This window comes from Tubulanus polymorphus, chromosome 6 (genome assembly GCF_964204645.1).
Source record: "Tubulanus polymorphus chromosome 6, tnTubPoly1.2, whole genome shotgun sequence".
Classification (NCBI taxonomy): domain Eukaryota; kingdom Metazoa; phylum Nemertea; class Palaeonemertea; order Tubulaniformes; family Tubulanidae; genus Tubulanus; species Tubulanus polymorphus.
Window position 1 is genome coordinate 4,822,058 of NC_134030.1, and position 17,488 is coordinate 4,839,545.

The 17,488-nt window shown below is 38.6% G+C and overlaps 3 protein-coding genes across 6 annotated transcripts; 2 read left to right on the plus strand and 1 right to left on the minus strand.

Moving 5' to 3' along the window:
* The first annotated feature begins 628 nt into the window (after positions 1 to 628).
* Positions 629 to 8,870, plus strand: LOC141907535 (uncharacterized). Of its 2 annotated transcripts, none has more exons than XM_074797210.1 (18): positions 629 to 731; positions 1,554 to 1,724; positions 2,260 to 2,357; positions 2,448 to 2,543; positions 2,910 to 3,158; positions 3,352 to 3,467; positions 3,610 to 3,771; positions 3,860 to 3,971; positions 4,259 to 4,303; positions 4,524 to 6,295; positions 6,396 to 6,472; positions 6,566 to 6,645; positions 6,791 to 6,929; positions 7,117 to 7,299; positions 7,596 to 7,729; positions 7,818 to 7,892; positions 7,977 to 8,041; positions 8,396 to 8,870. In XM_074797210.1, the coding sequence occupies exons 2-18, from the start codon at positions 1,622 to 1,624 to the stop codon at positions 8,529 to 8,531; spliced, it is 3,642 nt and encodes a 1,213-aa protein (XP_074653311.1). In that variant the 5' UTR covers positions 629 to 731; positions 1,554 to 1,621; the 3' UTR covers positions 8,532 to 8,870. The 2 variants fall into 2 exon arrangements, with proteins under 2 accessions (XP_074653311.1, XP_074653312.1); XM_074797211.1 differs by lacking the exon at positions 629 to 731 and adding an exon at positions 874 to 903.
* A 348-nt stretch (positions 8,871 to 9,218) lies between these two features.
* LOC141907435 (S-acyl fatty acid synthase thioesterase, medium chain-like) lies at positions 9,219 to 10,927 on the minus strand. 2 transcript variants are annotated; one of them, XM_074797076.1, is made up of 7 exons: positions 10,784 to 10,927; positions 10,472 to 10,610; positions 10,277 to 10,376; positions 10,111 to 10,189; positions 9,931 to 10,024; positions 9,770 to 9,855; positions 9,219 to 9,441 (listed from the first exon to the last, which is right to left on the minus strand). In XM_074797076.1, the coding sequence occupies exons 1-7, from the start codon at positions 10,908 to 10,910 to the stop codon at positions 9,317 to 9,319; spliced, it is 750 nt and encodes a 249-aa protein (XP_074653177.1). In that variant the 5' UTR covers positions 10,911 to 10,927; the 3' UTR covers positions 9,219 to 9,316. The 2 variants fall into 2 exon arrangements, with proteins under 2 accessions (XP_074653177.1, XP_074653178.1); XM_074797077.1 differs by having other exon boundaries at positions 9,438 to 9,574.
* A 269-nt stretch (positions 10,928 to 11,196) lies between these two features.
* LOC141907877 (tetraspanin-13-like) lies at positions 11,197 to 16,178 on the plus strand. Of its 2 annotated transcripts, XM_074797632.1 has the most exons (6): positions 11,197 to 11,332; positions 11,992 to 12,159; positions 12,514 to 12,735; positions 13,069 to 13,236; positions 14,331 to 14,450; positions 16,045 to 16,178. In XM_074797632.1, exons 1-5 carry the CDS (start codon positions 11,270 to 11,272, stop codon positions 14,403 to 14,405), a joined length of 696 nt encoding a protein of 231 aa, XP_074653733.1. In that variant the 5' UTR covers positions 11,197 to 11,269; the 3' UTR covers positions 14,406 to 14,450; positions 16,045 to 16,178. The 2 variants fall into 2 exon arrangements, with proteins under 2 accessions (XP_074653733.1, XP_074653734.1); XM_074797633.1 differs by lacking the exon at positions 14,331 to 14,450 and having other exon boundaries at positions 16,045 to 16,176.
* Positions 16,179 to 17,488: the final 1,310 nt, after the last annotated feature.

Sequence of the window (17,488 nt, forward strand, 5' to 3'; positions counted from 1 at the left end):
TGAGATAAAATCTCAACGTTTTCGTGGACACATGTCTCATCCCACGAGGCACCTTCACCAAGAACCTTAGTGTCTGTTGTACCACAGTGTCTGGGTACACTAGGATCGTAGAGCGACGGAGATCACTGTGGAGACTGGACACCCACACTACAGGACTGGGTGAACAAATGCCTTGCATGTGCATTTCTGCAGCGATTCAGTGGTCAGGGAATTTTCAGTGTGATCATTATAATGAACATTTCTACCTGGGAAGGCAGTGAACTTCTTCTAGGAGTAATTCTATTCCGGCTGTTCTCAAAACTTGACCGTCAAAGGCTGCCCCTATAGATAACAGTAGCGGTTATCATGTGAACTATGCCCGCAATATACCTTCTGCGGAATGTGAGTAAAGTTAGTTCGCATATTCACCGTCAACGATATATTTTGGGGCAGCACTTGATGGGTTAAATCTCGATGCTTCTACTGTGGCACGTGAATAATAGTCCCATTAAGTATTTGTTCTGTTTAAACATAGAACTATAACAGAATAGTTCTATGGTTTAATGAAGCACCTTAATTAGTTAACTATGACAATTGATGATCAATGTTGATAACAAAGATGAAGTGGCGCTATCGTACGGGCGGGTCGAGCGAACCCAAATAAAATGGCTGCCCCCATGACAAATTTTCCTCGGGTTTTGGCGAAACGTTCTCATTACATGCATAGTTCCTACGTTGAAGATAACTGAAGGGTAAACACTGAGTAAACAACATACAAAGTTCGATTCTTTCAAAAGTTTGAAACTGACACGAATGCAATATTTAAGTTGAAATTGAATTTTTGTTGGAAGGCGCCTACGAGTACGACTAATTTAATTTAAATTATTTATTTTACCAAACCTCTATCTACGCCGAGTGATGAAGGTTCGTTAGTTCAATGTTCTATTATTGTCCTTCATTATTATTAAACATTTAACCAAGCAGCAATTAATTACTTACACTAATGGTCTAAGAGTAAGAGAGTGGCATCATAGATATATTTAGGGTAAACTATTTATCACTGAACTAGGGCCTAGATAACGTTTATTTAGACGCTCAGCCTATTTTTATGACATAGATGAACGACACCAGCTATATTTACGATGTTTCATTCTGATTGGCTAATTCACTTTGCGCATGTGCACTGGAGTGCACGAATTCGAAGAAAGTTCGGAGAACAGAGTGAGAGAAAATAGAGCGGATCGAGCGAGACTCTAACCTGGGCCAGTAAATTACTAGCGCAGCATCATACCACTAGACCGCCAAACTCGCTGAAAACCAACCGGATGTTTTAACTAGGCCTACATATAGCCTCACCTTACCCTAACCCTATCCCTAGTTGTGTGAAACAGAACCCTAATCCTAACCCTCTGGACCTCTTCTCACCGTTTTGACACTAATCCTATCCCCTCAAAACCATAATCCTAAATTCAATATAAACGTAAAAATATAATTTACTACCGCTTTACGACGTCATAAAAATAGCCACTTCCTTAATTAGATTGAAATGAATTGTAGTCTTACGTTATTTGTAGGTAAATTAGTCTCTCTTACGCTTAGCCTAACAAGAGAAGAGAGGCAAAGCTGAGCTGTGATAAACAGAATGGCTTGCAAACGGAATGCTGAGTCGTCCATTGATGTCGATCCAGAATACGCCGATATTGCACAGCATCAAACCAAAAAACAGAAGACATTTGAAAAAGATGGTTTGTAACAATTATTATAATATTTGTTTGTCACCCTCTGGGCTTGTATTCAATTGGGTTGGATCCTGGGAACACAAAAAAAAATGAAAAGGGCACTAAGGGCCTGCTGTTAAGCTTCGACACAGAGCGAAAGTAAAACCAAAACAGAGGCAGTGTTCTCCATGTGCTGGAATTTAGGTGCTGCATTTGTTGTTAAGAAAGTGTAGGCCTATGACATCGTGGCTGCTGAAGTAGCAAGGCTTTCAATACCCAAACACACAGTAACTTAAGCTTAATTGCGGTGTTAGATCTTCTATTTTTGGTAGGGGCACCAGATATATTATGGGTGGCTGATTTTTAGAGGGGTGGATGTAGAAATGAAAGGGTCACCACTCTAAAACCTGTTGTTGTTGGGAGAGTCTGCAAAACTTAAGAATTTCATTCGATGCAATCCAATATTTTCAGGCACTTGAGCGACGTTTATGAGATTTTGAAACAAAAATCCTGTTTTACCAACCTAATTTTGCGGTTGTTTTGTATCATGTTTTATTTTCAGCGAAGAAAGCGACGATTAAGAAAATCGAAACGATTATAAAACGACAGTTTTCAGAAGAAATCTCGAACAAAGATAAGGAAATCATGGTTCTCGATGAGGTGATTTATCGATCATCATTCCGGCTAGCAATCTAAAAACAATTCAATTTATCCTAATCTTTCTGAGATTTCGGTCCCTTTTTTTTGTAGAAAATCCATCAAACGCGGTCGATGTTAGACAAATTAAGAGCGTGTTTAGCAGCGAAGTATTACAGTTCGAGCTCGACTGCGAACACGGTAAATCTGGTATGTTGTTGTAGGCTTATAGACGTGATAGATATTTTCCACTTTCTTTCAAGGGCCGATCTAGGATTATTTGAAGGGGTTGACCTGAAAATTGGAATATGGGCACTTAATTTGAAAATGGTAGATCCGGCAATGGGAGGGCTGCAAACATAGATGGTTATCCTGTTGCCCTCCCACAGAAAATTAATGACAGAAAGGGGCTTTTCTAGGCCTAACCAGATCCCATTTGATTTGATATCTCGTCTATTTTAGTACACCCCCTAAATATGCCCTTGTCTTTTCCTTGTTGTATTTGCAGAATTGAAAGGAATGATTTTACAATACCATTGTCTCAGGATGAAATATCTATCACGTGTTATATTTCAGAAAAAAGCAACCAGCAGCAACCCCCAACCGTCTATACACCCCGCGGTGAAAAAAACTATTGGTAAATACCCGTCTGACTTACTGCGACTATCACAGCCCGCGATGTCCGATAGTCCAGATGTCAGTCGCAGTAACTCTCCGGCTCTTGACGTCACAACTTCGAGTAGATCTAGCAACCTACGGAAAACGGCTACCGCAACCTTGGCGACAGCGGCTGAGGCTATCGAGCACGAAAAACCTTCCGAAAAGGTAAAATTTTGTTTATTCTGAGTCGAATTGGTTGCTGGGACATCGTTGCAATTACCTGAAACGTAATACAGTAGAACCTGCTTAATTCTGATCAATTGAGACCAATAAAATTCTATTAATTTATGATACATGATCTGAATTGAGTGGGTTTGAGGACTGTTCATAATTGTAATTTTGTACACACATATATCAGAAAATTGCTGAAGAAATTAAGCCAGAAGTGAAGAAGTCTGTGAAACCGGAAGCAATAGCCGCTCGTGGAGGAAGGTTCAAAATCAAGAAGAGAATTATTGTTGGAAATGTGTCAAGGTAACGGAGGGCTTGATTAGCGACATTTAGAGACATCTCAGATGTGTTCCAAACCTATTTTCAAAGATGAGATATGGCTATTAATTGTCCTGACATGATTTCATTCGGTGGAAAGTTCTGAAATGTTCATTTCCGTATATAGATATATTCCGATCGAGAAACGAGATAAGAATGATCGTTCCACTCATAAGTGGATGGTCTACGTACGCGGACCGAGCGACCAGCCTAATATCGAAGGATTCGTCAAGAAAATCTGGTTCTTTTTGCATCCGAGTTATAAACCGAATGATTTAGTGGAAGTCGCGTATGTAACTGCTTTTAATACCGGTATCGCTTTTCTTCAGTGAACTGTTTTGAATGTTATACTGATGATCAATTTTCCTATGTTTCAGATGTTATCCATTTCATTTGACACGTCGTGGCTGGGGAGAGTTTCCGATCCGCGTGCAACTTCATTTTCGCGATCCTCGCAATAAAAAGATCGACCTTATTCACAATATCAAAGTAAGCCTCTAGGGCAAGTTCCATAGTCGAAACTTGAGACCAAGAATGGTCTTAAAATCTTAAAACAGTCACTGTCTTAAATTGTTAGTTGGCTGTAGAACTAGTATGATCTTAGACTGGTCTAAGTCCCCTCACTAAAGTCATCACTATTTTTGAGTCCCAATTTGTATTTCCAATTCAATTGACTTAAGTGTGAGTCATCAGTGATAAGTCTATTAAGATATGGATTGTTCGAACTACAACAACCTTAACATGAATTCAATCCGTGTCTTTTTTACTTGTTTCAGTTGGACAAAACATACACAGGGCTTCAAACACTCGGCGCTGAAACGGTAAACCTTGAAATTCCTATTTCAAAACATTCTGTAGAAGATTTTACGGGGAGCTCCTCACCTGGATGTCAGGGAATTTTGTAAATAAGCTAAAAAAATCTTGGGACAATTGCATGTCAGGGAATATTCAGGGAAGTTAGTCAAATAAAGTCGCCGCCCTGTTCTGAACAATAATAAGGGGTAATGGTATAATTTCAAGGGGTAATGTTTTCATTTATAGGTCGTCGATATTGAACTTGAACGTGATGCGATTGAAGACATTCCGGTTCTAAGTGCCACCACTTCTTCCACTGGGACACCTATTAAAACCGATAATTCAACTACCGCCGCCGCCGGGAACAGCCAGACACCCGCGAAAAAACTCCTTGACTTGAACAACGTAGAAGACAATGATACAGTTACTATGAATACGACGTTAGCAGACGGGTTAAGCGTGCAGGAATACGTGGCCAAACACGGCAGTTTAACAGTGAAACATAACGCTAAAGTAGCAGCGTCTCCGAAACGCGCTCGAAGCCCGCGTAAAGCGAGCCCGAAACGCGCCGGCAAGAGTCCGACTAGAAATACGAGGATTAAAACTGAAATAGCTGAAACAAACGGAATGATCGTACAAAATGGAGCTACTGAAATTAAAACAGAGTTTACCACAATTAAACAGGAACCGGTTGATTGGACGAATTCGAATAGCGGAGCAGGTGATGCGCCATCTGTTGGGAATTTATGTAAGCAATCGATTCCATTGAATAATGATTCAGTTAGTTTTACTCGAATCAAAACTGAGGTTGATTCAACTGAGGCCGTGGCGACCTCGTCTTACATCAGTTCAACAGCGCCGTCTACAGTTAACGCTATCAAACAGGAACCGTCGTCGATCCCCGCGCAGCCTCCGAAAATGGTTTACGTGAAATGTATCGATCCGCAAGGAAAAATGATTCTACTGCCGCAGCAGTTTCTGTCTCCGGCAGCGCTAGCAGCGGGTTCACATTCGAACATTCCGACAGTTCAGATTCCGACCGGCAACAAAACAGTAATCCCAAATACGGTCGTCAACAAACAACAAAAAGTCTTCCAACCGAAAATGACGAGTTTAAAGCCGTTAGTTTCGAATCGAATACGTCCGCCCGGCGCCGTGTCGTTATTGAACAGCGTGTCGCAATTATTCGTCGCGACGGACTCGGCAAAAAATACGCCGCCCGTCGCGTCGCCGAAAACCAGTCCGACCATTTCGTTGGTCGGTTCGAATAATAAAATGGCAAATAACGCAGCGAAATCAGAACCGACGAAGACTTTACTCGTCCAATCACCGACTAATAACAGCATTACGCTATCACTACCGCAATCAGCTGCTGCGGCGTCTAATATAACCCTCACCGTTCCCGTAGCGGTTCCCGGACAACCGAACAACGCGACTCCGCCGCGTATAGAGGGCGCCGGTCAGCAGGTGATACGCGCGAACATCGGCGGTAAATTAGTCTGGTTACAAATGAACACGACCAACAATCAATTGCAACGACATCCAGCGATGAACAGCACCTCGGCGAAAACGGCGCCCGAAATGACGACGACTAACGCCGCATTTCTATCGGCTCAACAGCCTGTTATTACTCAAACAACAGCCGCGAGTTCTCTTCTCATTCACCAGCAACTCGGTAATTCGACGCTTCGAGCGCAGCAGACGCTTAATCAATCAGTGGTGAACATGAATTCAAACAAAGGCGCCGGCCCGATGAAACTCGAGCAATTGATGAAATCGGCTCAACCGACGATAGCTAATAATACGCATCTAACATTTCAAGGAAGCAAACTCATCCCAACTGCGAATTTATCGAATAATAAATTGAAATCGAGCCTCGTTAAGAATAAACAGCAGCAGCAGCAGCAGCAGCAGCAGCAAGCGGATAAATCGATTACTGGCTGGAAGGCTAAACGATTAGCGGTCATTCACAAGACTCTGACTGATGGAAATAGACCTCCGCTGTGGCGTGATATTCGGTAAGTTTTCTCGAAGTCGATATTCTTTGCCCAAAATGTTGCAAATATTCCAAGGAAGATTCAAATCTTAAGAATTCTTTTGTGTTTTTTTATTTCTAAGATTGGAAAATATGACTGATGTAGTGTCATTGTTGAAAGCAGTCGTCAAGCAGTATCCCCTTGTAGCTGAGCAGCCATGTAAGTACTTTAAACAAATATCTCGTTGCTCCTATCGATGAACTGTATGTACCGGTACTGAACAACGTGTTTTTGTTGAATTATTTTCTGCAGCCCGATCTCACTACCCGTACTGCGCTCCGTCGCGAGAAGAATTTTTATCGTGGAACATCGGAAAGCGGCGAGCAGCTGAGGTAATGAATAATTCCCAAATGTTTTCCTATCTTTCCCGAATCATCAAACATGATATAGACTACCAGCGGATAGACGATTATTCAAGAAATCTTCTTCAAACACCTATTGTCTGATTACATTAGATGATCATGCTTTTTATTCCAGTGGCAGCGAGCTTGTGACGTGCGTCAGAGAATTGAACAACTATTGAACAATTCTAAAAAGTGGAAGGGTCAAAAGATCTGGACAACGAAAGCATTAGTCGCTTGGTGTCGCAATTATTTGTATACTCCGCTTGAACCGGGTGCGTTTAAAAGATTTCCTATACTATTAACTATGTCTTATCCAGGGGGGGTAAGAATGCAGGGTGGCCACTGACCTCGAAAAGAGAATTTGTGTTATAACATTAACTGTAAACATGGAAAACTCAGGCAATTTTTGTTCAAGTTGCCACCTGGAATGTTCATCCTTTCATCATGATATTTTTTCAGTTGCGAAGACATCCGGCAATAAACCTAATGAAAAGGAACCCCAGACTAGCGGTAATGATAAGTACCAGATAAGCAGTTGTACAGATTCGACTCCAATTGTGACGAGGATTGAATCTTCAGTCGTGAATTCTACGCTATCAAATTGCAACGATGATGTCGAAATAATAGATATTATTGGCATGGGTAGGTGTGAAAATGCATTTACAAGATGGCAACAGGAAAACTAAAAAATCTAGAAAAAATCAGGGAAATTCTAAGAATTAGACAAAATGCGTGATAACTCAGGGAATTTGAATATGCTATTGACCACGCATTTCTTTATCAATACATGATTCATGAAAATGAATAGATTGTAGAATAGATTGAAGCATGAAATTGACCCTTTAAGATTTAGCCATTAAGATTTAGCTCGAAGTTAAGACCCTCCAGTCATTGGTCATCCCCTAATTCATGCAGAGTTTCGCGGTTGTTCATTTCAGACAATCCGAAACAATGCGTTCAAGAAATTAAAATCGAAAAAGAAGAATCTGCAGATGATCCACAAGTCAATCCGGATATGATTTACATTTCACCAACATCGGAGGAAATATTCATCGAAGATCATTTGAAAAAGGTAAGAATTTCTAGACATTAACACTTTGTGTGAATGTGTCTAACAAAATGTTAAAGCTTAATTTGTATCGATTTTATGTTGAATATAGATTGGTATTCAAACCGACGCAGTTGATATAGACTACGGAGTTCGAGGGCATTTAGTGGAGAAAATGATAGCGACTGTAAGTATTTACTGTGAAATAACGAATCTCCACTTTGGAATGAAAATTGAAATGATTCAATAGTTTCTAACATTCTTTTTTCAGGCAATGACAGAGTTCATGAGTGATTTGCTGCGACATACTGCGAACAGTGTTTCTCAAGAAAAGAGGTATTTATGAACTACCTGTTGATTTTTCAAAGCCCTTTAAAAAGAGAAAAGCAAAATATACTGAATGATTGATAGACTGTGATGCCTTTGCTTTTAGTCATGGACAGCAACTAAGCACTCTTGCCATTTTCTGCTTTTTCTCACAATTATCTAAGGATCTTGATGTTCTGAAAATTTAGCGTGGAAAATCCAATCGGAACATGTTTTTAGAGGCAAAAGTAAAAACTCCACCATACACCACATGTAGACCACATCCACTCGAGCTCACCAGTTAGTTGCTGTAATAGCAAGCAGCAAGGAATCCTTGGTAAATTTGGTCGTTATCACTAACGTTCGATTTATTTATCGTTTCAGTTTCTGCGATGAAATCACCGCAATCGACCTTTACAAATCAATCGGCAAATATAAACAATTCGACTTCATTACAAATCGTAGTCTCGGTAAACCTCTCGATGATCTCGCCATCAATTTAGATACGACTAAACGCTGATGTCAGGGTCGTATTAGAGAAATCTGAATGATCTGGTGTTTGAGTAAACTAACTGTCCTAACAGCATCAATTCAATCAGAGTACCAGTAATGTTTTCATGGCTCAATATACCTGTTGATCCCACCATGCAAATTTATGCATTTATTTCCTAAGGCCGAAAAGCTTCTGTAATGCCATTCGAGCTATATGATCGATATAGGCTATATAAAACAGCTAGTCAATCTAATTTACATCTCGGTAATTTAAAAGTTAAGTGTTGTTTAAATGTCAGTCTCTTTTTTTGATTAATTTCTTGCTCACTCGTACCTGTCCTCCTGTGTAAATACAAACATTTTCTATACAAAGAAGATTTAATGAAATTGACTAAAATAATAATATTTCATAGTTTAATAAGAAACTGAAGCCATTTATTTGTTTATTCGATTTCTTTACTCATTGATCATTGCTGATGAGCAACAAGATTTTCGGATTAGGTTTTTTGAGAAAATGGAGAATTATCAATCTCTACAGCCTGGAACCCTTTCATTTTCTATAAAAGTTTTTGAACTCAAGAATTGCCAAAAGGTGATAGTGTCTCGATGGCGGTTGTAGGAATGGAGGAGTTATTTCAGTGAAGAGGGAAGATGATGAACGGCAGACCCTCATCTAGATGATGGTAGACAGTACAAAATACAGAAACCAAAAAAAAAAATCACTAAAATCACTTTATTTGCAATACCCCAGGAAACTTATATACATGATTCATATGTGCATTTGGATGGTTCATATGTACATTCGGATGGATTCTAGCTTTTCACATTCAAAGCAATTAAATTGAGCAATTGTTTTTGATTATCTGGATCAAATAGGTAGAAATGACCGCCAGGAAAGTTTGTGTAAGTCACAGGACCGGAAGTAATATCTGACCAACCTGAAATGACAATAAAGTTTAATAAATACATCGTTTAATCATGAAACATGGTACTAACAGTTGATATTACAACATATTACGATCTCCCCTTGAAATGGTTGAGTCATGATGGCATTGGGTGGGGTCCCAATCCCTGAAATCAGCAGGATTGGTGTGAAAGGTAGTTGATAGTAATAATACTCTGTGAATTCATATTTGTTTCATTTTAAGATATGTTTGCCAGCACTCAAGTGTTGTGAAAAACTGCATCTATGCTTTACCGGTACATAAAAGCAGATTTTTCAGACTGTGTTCAGATCATCAATTTTCCGCTTCTAGTTCTACTTACTATCGGTATTTGTACGTTCATCATCTATACCCATGATTACACTAATTGGGCACCGTAATACTGGTTGAACTATCGCCTCCTCACAGCTATAAAGAGAAAATCACAATTACTGTAGTTAACTAACTTAGCTTTCTCAGTATCACATCCAGTTCATGCAGTACCTGTACTTTGAGATAACTTTGTAATCAGCTTTTAAACTTGGCAGAAACAATCGCAACATTTCACTATTTTCTATGATTTCTTTAGGAGTTCCACCTTTAAATGGAATAATCACTCATAAAAAATCTCTGGTTAACTTTTCTAAGAATAGATTCACATTTCAAATGTACACAAATACCTACCAACCTGAATTAGATAATCAATTAACTCTTTATCATTATAATTTGAGATGGTCGTCCCAATTTTCCTCCAAGAGCTGGACTGAAAGATAACCAGTCGGCCAATAAATAAACACGCTCAGAGTGGTGCAAACTTTGAATACTCTCTCTTACAGTTTAAATTGTGTACCTGAGGGCCACTTGCACCTGACACGAATATATGCTGCGGTTCTATGTCATATTCTTTCTTCAATGCTTTCGCCAGTTCATAGCACATCAACCCGCCAAAACTGTAAACAAGAAATAGAAGGGAATTTCATACATCAAAATTTAAAACTATTTAAGAAGATTGTCCAGTAGCTCGGTGATGTGTGGGTTCAAATACCTGTGTCCAAATAATGCAAATTTTTTCTCTTTAAACGATTCGCCTATGGTATCAACGATTTCTTTGATCAGAGTTTCGTGGCTCGTGTGGTTCTTCTCAACAAATCTGTTTTCACGTCCCGGTAAACGTATAGCGTTAACTACAAGAAAAAAAAACAACTTTTGATTTTACACTCAATGACCATATAAAAGAATCCCTTATTTGCTTGCTCCACTGGCACTGGTTGGTGGGATTTAGCAACAGGTTTCTTGTTGCGCTGTTTGGTGTTTGAAAAAAGATACAATAAAAATATAAATATGAAGAAGAACTCGCCTTCAGTTTCTGGTAGGTGATTAGCCCATGATCGAAAGTAATATGTTCCACCTCCTGCCCACGGTAGACAAAATAAACGAATAGCAGAATTCGGGTTGATATGATGACAGCTGACGAGCCGGTCCATATCGTAGCGGTTAATGACAGTTTTGAATTTGTTGGGTGGTAATTAGCACGGCTGGCTCTACGTTCGATTCTCCGTATTTGAAATCCCTGATCGTATAACCATCGCTAATTTCCATCCGATCAAAAAACAAATCTAGGCCCAAATCTTTTGTACGGGTAGATCAATAGTCAAATGTTTTTTTTCACAAATCGCTAACACCCACGCGATGATAACAAGGGAAGCGAAGCGCCTGTGCAATATATTGACATTGAATTGAATTGACTTCCGGGTTGATGTCATCGGCGTCTCGACCTTGACCTTATTCAGTCGATGAGTTGGAAGCTGCTGCAGTAATTCTCATATCATCGGCGGCCTAAAACATGGTTTGTGGTGGTTTTACGTGCTCGAAAAATGCATTAACTGCGCTGAACGTGCTCTACATAGTAAGTGTTCATATCGTAGACTTTTGTTTCCGAACCTTGAGTATAGCTCGCCTCATATGACGACAACGATGGATGAGATTCATCATTTTCATGATTTCAATTCAATCAATCAAAAATCAAGAAATTTCTAGCACTACGTCCACTACGACCTCTCTCGACTCACGTTGAAATTACGAGAGAACTATTAATAGGCCTATTGAAACTTCGAAACTTCAACCGCTAATTCCACAACTCGGGGTACAATGAAATTAGCAGGTTTAACTAATATAATAAATTAATATGGCGGAGAGAGGGGCCTGACATTGATCGTGTCAAAACTGAAAGTCAAAATACTGAACCGGCATCATCGATCGCCAACTTCACGGCACCATATCCACTAATAAGTCCAGGAGGAAATGGCAGCCAGTTCTGTCTTCATCATCAATACGGATGGAGGCCAGGTAGAGGCCTATTGGTGTCCGGCACATTTGGTAGTTAATATCGGTTTAGGTGACAGGGTTTCTAATAAGATGTTTTCTCACTCAGATTGATATTAATTTCATTACGAATAATTGGTATATTTTTGATTACTTAAAACATTGAATTGTTAAGTTCAATAATAGTCATGTTTTTTTTCTGATTCAGCGATTACATTCTTGGTTTACGTTTTTGTTTTTCAGGTAGTAGCGTTCATTTTGATCGGAGTCGCAGCGTATGGTCGCGCTATCGCCATAGTAACAAGTTTAGCGATTGTTGGTGGTATAATCGCATGCGGAGTATTTTTACTATTTATAGCTCTTATCGGTCTGTTCGGAGCCATCAAACATCACCAAGTTCTTCTCTTCTTTGTATCCTTTTTATTGATATGGCAGTATTAAATCTGGATTAGAATTTTAAGCTTGAAATAGTTCATTTACAATATGTTTAATTCTCACTTGACCAATTTATATTTGTAACCGTCCATGAGCTGTGGAACTGGGCCCCAGGCTATAAGCTCTAGAGTTATTTTCAATTCAATACAAATTGACAAAGCCTAGAATCCTTATTGGTAAATCAAGACAACAACGATGATTAAATTTTCATGATTTTTCGCATTGCATCGATGCTCCACAACTTACAGAGATATTTACCAGTATTTCTGACTGTATTCATTTTTTGGTCCTACAGTACTGTTTTTGAATCTTAACGAAATCCCTCTATAGTATATGATCATTCTGTTTTTGTTGTTCCTGATACAATTCGCGATCGCCTGCGCTTGTATCGCGTTCAGCCCGAGCCAACAGCAAAAATTCCTCCAGCAGGGATGGAAGATCTCAACGGATACTACGAAAAACGAAGTCCAGAACGCTTTCAACTGCTGCGGATTCATGGACCAAAGTGATATGACTAGTAACTTAGGTCATCCGAAATGCGCTGGACACAATGTAGGTTGATACACTAGCAGACCTTAATCAATCTATAGCCTGGAAGCACCCTTTCACATATTCATCATTATGATTATAGTCTTGAAGATCCTTGTTATGAGTGCCTTATGTCTAATGTAGTCGATATGATTTAATTTGATTTGAGTTCATTTTCTTATAAATCCGCCCCGAACACTTGTGAACTCTGGATGATCACTTTCTGAAAATGCGTTGATGATATGTCTTAAGTCTGAATCGAAATACTGAATTAGCATGTGAAGAATTAACCATCGAAAATGTGAGGAATTGAAATCTCGGATACTTAGAATATATCATTTTCTATGTTTTATTCAGAAATGTTGCGTAGGCAGCGACGCTCAATGCTGTACCGGCATTGCATCGACGACTAATACAACGCAGACGCCATGTCCGTGTAAAAACTGTCTCGATGTGATTAAGCCAAATATAAACAAAGTACTGAAGACGACCGGTGGTGTGGGATTATTCTTCAGTTTCACTGAGGTATTTATAAATCCCGGACATTTCTTTCGCATTCTAAAAGAATTTCAATTCCATTTCGTATCTGAACAAAAAGAAGATTTGAAGAAACGTCAAATGTGAAAGTTGGTAGATTTTGTTACGAGGTTTTAACTGTATGTTTGTTTGTTTGTTTTGTGTTATGAGTTTAGGTTTGTATTTTGAGAGTTGTTCATTTGAGAGTTTATATTGAAGTTGTATCGCTCACTGTAATATTGTTAATAGCACACGCATCCTGATCACTGAATAGCATGGTTTGAACCCCGACCCTACCATCCTCGTCTTGGCCTGCTACCTGCCAAAATATGTGCTCCAACATTAACTAACACAGGAATGAATTCGATATGTTATTTAGCCTACCCTCAGGAATTATAAGGAAATGTTATGTTGTGACACACAAACACACGTAATTACGTTTATATATCGGGCTCCAGTTGAACAATTCCTGACATATGTTAAAAACTTCATCTTCATTCTTAGGACTAAAGCTACGTTCACATGTGTTTTTGAACTGGGCCAAATTTGGCCTGTTACCGATTAGGCCAGGGCTAATTGTTCACAAAATTTAGCCAAATTTAGCCTGGCCAAAAACGTCTGACCAAGACTTGTGCCAAATTTTAAGGGCAAGTCATGATTGCGTGTGAACGTTAACTGGTTCTCAAAGTGACTCACCCAATGATAGCAGTTTTAGTTACAAGTGAATGATTTACGTGTCCAATCAAGCATGGGCCAAGTTTAATTTGGGGTCTGGTGCAGATCAGTTTGACCCAGGCTAAATCCATGAGATGTGGCTTAGTTTTAAGTCTTCAGATTTTGGCCATGAATCCAAGATGGACTTCAATGCAAACTCAAGTATTATTTTGATGTAATTCACTATTTATTAATCAAATTCATTGATTAATCTGTTCATATCCTAATGAAGAGACTATTGCCATGGAAGCATCTGTCAATTCTGAAACTGAAGTCGCCATATACACTAGTTAAGGAGCAAACAACACCCATATCGAACTGGCTAGAAATCTTTTTATTATGAAATGTAGTTGCCATTTTCTTGATTTTGTGGATTGTTTTTGTTGCAGATTTTAGGCGTTTGGCTCACAATTCGTTACCGAAATCAAAAGGATCCGCGAGCGAATCCTAGCGCATTCCTATAACACATTAGCCACGTATACATAAAACACGAAAACCTTTTTATAGTGGTATTTATTTATCATCTATTATACATTTGTTGTATATTTTATTACTGCATAGTGCTAATCATATCAGCACCTTCTATGATTGTGATTATACAGCGTAGATCAATTGAAACCTCGGTGAAACCATTTTAGGGGTCAAATTGAACTCGAGCTCACATTTATTGACTCGATTATTGACTTATTCTTCAGAATGGGTTCTACGAGGTTTCCATTGTTTAAACGGACTATCTTCTATCATTACTAGATTAGAAATTTCGATCATCCTCAAGTTATTATCGATTAAGATCTGCGATGATTCGAATGACAAATTAGCTCTGCTTTTGATTTTGGCCCTTCATAGAGCTTCATGACACATGAATACTTACTATTTTGAAAGCTGTGTTTTTATGTGTTTCTCAGTGTATTTGATACAGTTAAGTGGAATCTTGTTATAGTGGACTCGGATGCATTTCCCTCGTATAAACGGATACTGGTTTGCTAGAGTTTGCTGTATTGAGGTTCCGCCGTAAATAGTTTATAAAGGAGAAAAACTAGTCCGTTGAATTTTGATCGCGGTTTCAGAGGCACGAGAAAGAATATGTTGTAATTGTTTTAATGCATGAAGTGTGTCATAGGTGGCGGTGCTAGTACCTTCTAACGAAACACACACTTAACAAAAATCACCGGTTTTTGTTTTGATCGAACGATTGCGTGAAAGCAATGAAAGAATTCTTTATTTCCGTGTAACAGTAATTGTTTCATTGTGATATTTGATTTCACCATTAGAATCTCGGATGAATGATGAGTTGAAATCAATTTAAACTATGGTAGTTGCAGTCCATAGTATATGAAAGACCCGCTTATATTGAGAATAAACATCGAAAAATCTGTCAGTGTAACAAATTTTATCATACTATAATAAAATTTGTTGACAAATTGACACACTGACAGATTTAATATTCAATGACGAGAGAAATCCCACAACGATTCAGTCCGAGATGAAAAATTCTTGAATGGAAGAGAATTTATTAAGAGCGACCTTTCGGCTAAACACTATTATTGTAATAGTGTTTAGCCGAAAGGTCGCTCTCTTCTATTCAAGAATTTTTCATCTCAGACTGAATCATTGTCGGATTTCTCTCGTCATCCATCTTACACGGATATTGTGTGTAACTTCTCGACTCTTAATATTCAATATTGCAGGTCTTTTATATAGTGATAAGTTTATTGTTTGATTCTGTTCTTAAGTTTTGATATTTTCATTCCAATTCTGTCCAACCGTTTTTCATTAAACTATAATGAGGTTCTATGATATGTAATGAGATTATGCATGTGCATGATTGTTTTTATAAATCCTTGAATGAAAAGTAATGATTTTTATCATCGACAATTCGTTGCTATATTCTGAGTTGATAATCAGTCCCTGATTTGAGTACAAATGGCAGATATAAAGAAAGAATGAATCTAACAGTCGTGAATTCACTAAGCAGATTCAACGGACCTGCTCAACCAAGCCTCGGAATTATAAAGAGAAAAAGATCTTCATTAGTTAGAGTACCACATAGTAGGTTGAAATCCGATAATTAATACCTTTCTTTTTATTTATTTTTTTCGACAGATAATCGGAGTATGGTTAGCATTAAGATACCGAAACCAGAAAGACCCGCGCGCGAACCCGAGCGCATTTCTATAATGATTACGGATATAAATGATTATTAAACTGACAACAAACGCCTAGCAACAGTTGCCATGGATGATACGAGAGCAACAATGATATACGAACAATATCAAACCCTTTCTCGGATCAGTCAAGGCGTAGTGACATTTGCAGATCTGGTTTTTGGCGAAATTTTGTTTTTGATAATGATGATGATGATGATGAAAAGTGAATTTCCTTTCATTTCGTGTGTTTGACCCGAAAAGGGGTTTGTATTCGTTTCATTTGATATATTTATAATTGATCAGGGGAGAAGTTTTTTCACCAGTGCTTGTGTTAATTGATGAATCTTTCGTTTCTTGAGTGACGTGTAGTAGTGTTAAGCGCGGCGCACACCTTTGCGATTGATCGTTTGATTGCTTCATCGCATGGTTGTATCGCATCATCGTAAAGGTATGCGGTGGCATCCGGGGCCGATTGCATCACATGTTGAATATTTCGCATGCGATTTTTTCGGCGCGATAAAAATCGTCAAGGTGTGCGGGCTACACTGCCGATGTTCTGAACGAAAGTTTTTATTGGCCAATCAGAATAAAGGATGAAGCAGTCACATGATGCTGCAAATGGCGGGTATCACAGAGGTATGCGGGGATGATGCGGTTTCATTGCATGCGATGATACGATGACAATGATCGCAAAGGTGTGCGCCCGGCTTTATTCTAGCTGTGTTACGACCATATCGATAAAAGTTTTTGTAAAAGTTGTCTTCTTTTCAATGGCATTTTGGAAATCGAATTAAAAAAGTTAGTCATAATATGAAAGTTCGCTAGGTGAATTATTTGTGCTTATTTGTTTACTGTAATTGACATCACCGAGGAATGGTTTCATAGACTGGTATATTGTCTTGAATTTTCAATTCAATTGAGGATGAATTGCATTGATTCCCAGGTTTATTACCAGTCTATGAGCCCAGGTTCAAAGTTTTGTTTATATACATGTACTTGTATACATATTTGAATTAAATGTAGTAAGTTTGTTGAAAAGTTGACATGTAGCTGGCCTCTGTGGGGGCCATATTTACTTGTGCTAATTCGTATGATATAATTCGCCTCTTGTTGTTTCGAAATATTTCCAAAGTAAAAAAAAAACTGTTAATGATATGCAAACACAATGTTTTACAATGGAAGTGAAAAAAGTAAGATGTTTGACTGTCTGTAACTTTGTCACACGTGGTTAGAGTTTAGCTGTAGAACTGTTTAACTGACCTATGATGCACAGTATGGTTTATCGTTTGCACGCTTACCACTCATCATATCCTGCGCTGTGCCTATTTGTTTAGACCTAGAATGCGTAGATACACTCACCTTCTCGGACCCCATTAGAATGAAAAATAACTTCAAAGAAC

Excerpts from the sequence above, each read along its gene's own strand:
- LOC141907877 (XM_074797632.1), top strand. The coding sequence starts at position 11,270 with ATGGTTTGTGGTGGTTTTACGTGCTCGAAAAATGCATTAACTGCGCTG. Across the intron at positions 12,160-12,513 it reads ACCAAGTTCTTCTCTTCTTT|TATATGATCATTCTGTTTTT; the intron begins GTATCCTTTTTA and ends ATCCCTCTATAG. Across the intron at positions 13,237-14,330 it reads TATTCTTCAGTTTCACTGAG|ATTTTAGGCGTTTGGCTCAC; the intron begins GTATTTATAAAT and ends TTTTTGTTGCAG.
- LOC141907435 (XM_074797076.1), bottom strand. The coding sequence starts at position 10,910 with ATGGACCGGCTCGTCAGCTGTCATCATATCAACCCGAATTCTGCTATT. Across the intron at positions 9,856-9,930 it reads AAAGTTATCTCAAAGTACAG|CTGTGAGGAGGCGATAGTTC; the intron begins GTACTGCATGAA and ends TTCTCTTTATAG. Across the intron at positions 9,442-9,769 it reads TGAACGTACAAATACCGATA|GTTGGTCAGATATTACTTCC; the intron begins GTAAGTAGAACT and ends TTGTCATTTCAG.
- LOC141907535 (XM_074797210.1), top strand. The coding sequence starts at position 1,622 with ATGGCTTGCAAACGGAATGCTGAGTCGTCCATTGATGTCGATCCAGAA. Across the intron at positions 6,296-6,395 it reads CCGCTGTGGCGTGATATTCG|ATTGGAAAATATGACTGATG; the intron begins GTAAGTTTTCTC and ends TTTATTTCTAAG. Across the intron at positions 7,300-7,595 it reads AATAGATATTATTGGCATGG|ACAATCCGAAACAATGCGTT; the intron begins GTAGGTGTGAAA and ends TGTTCATTTCAG.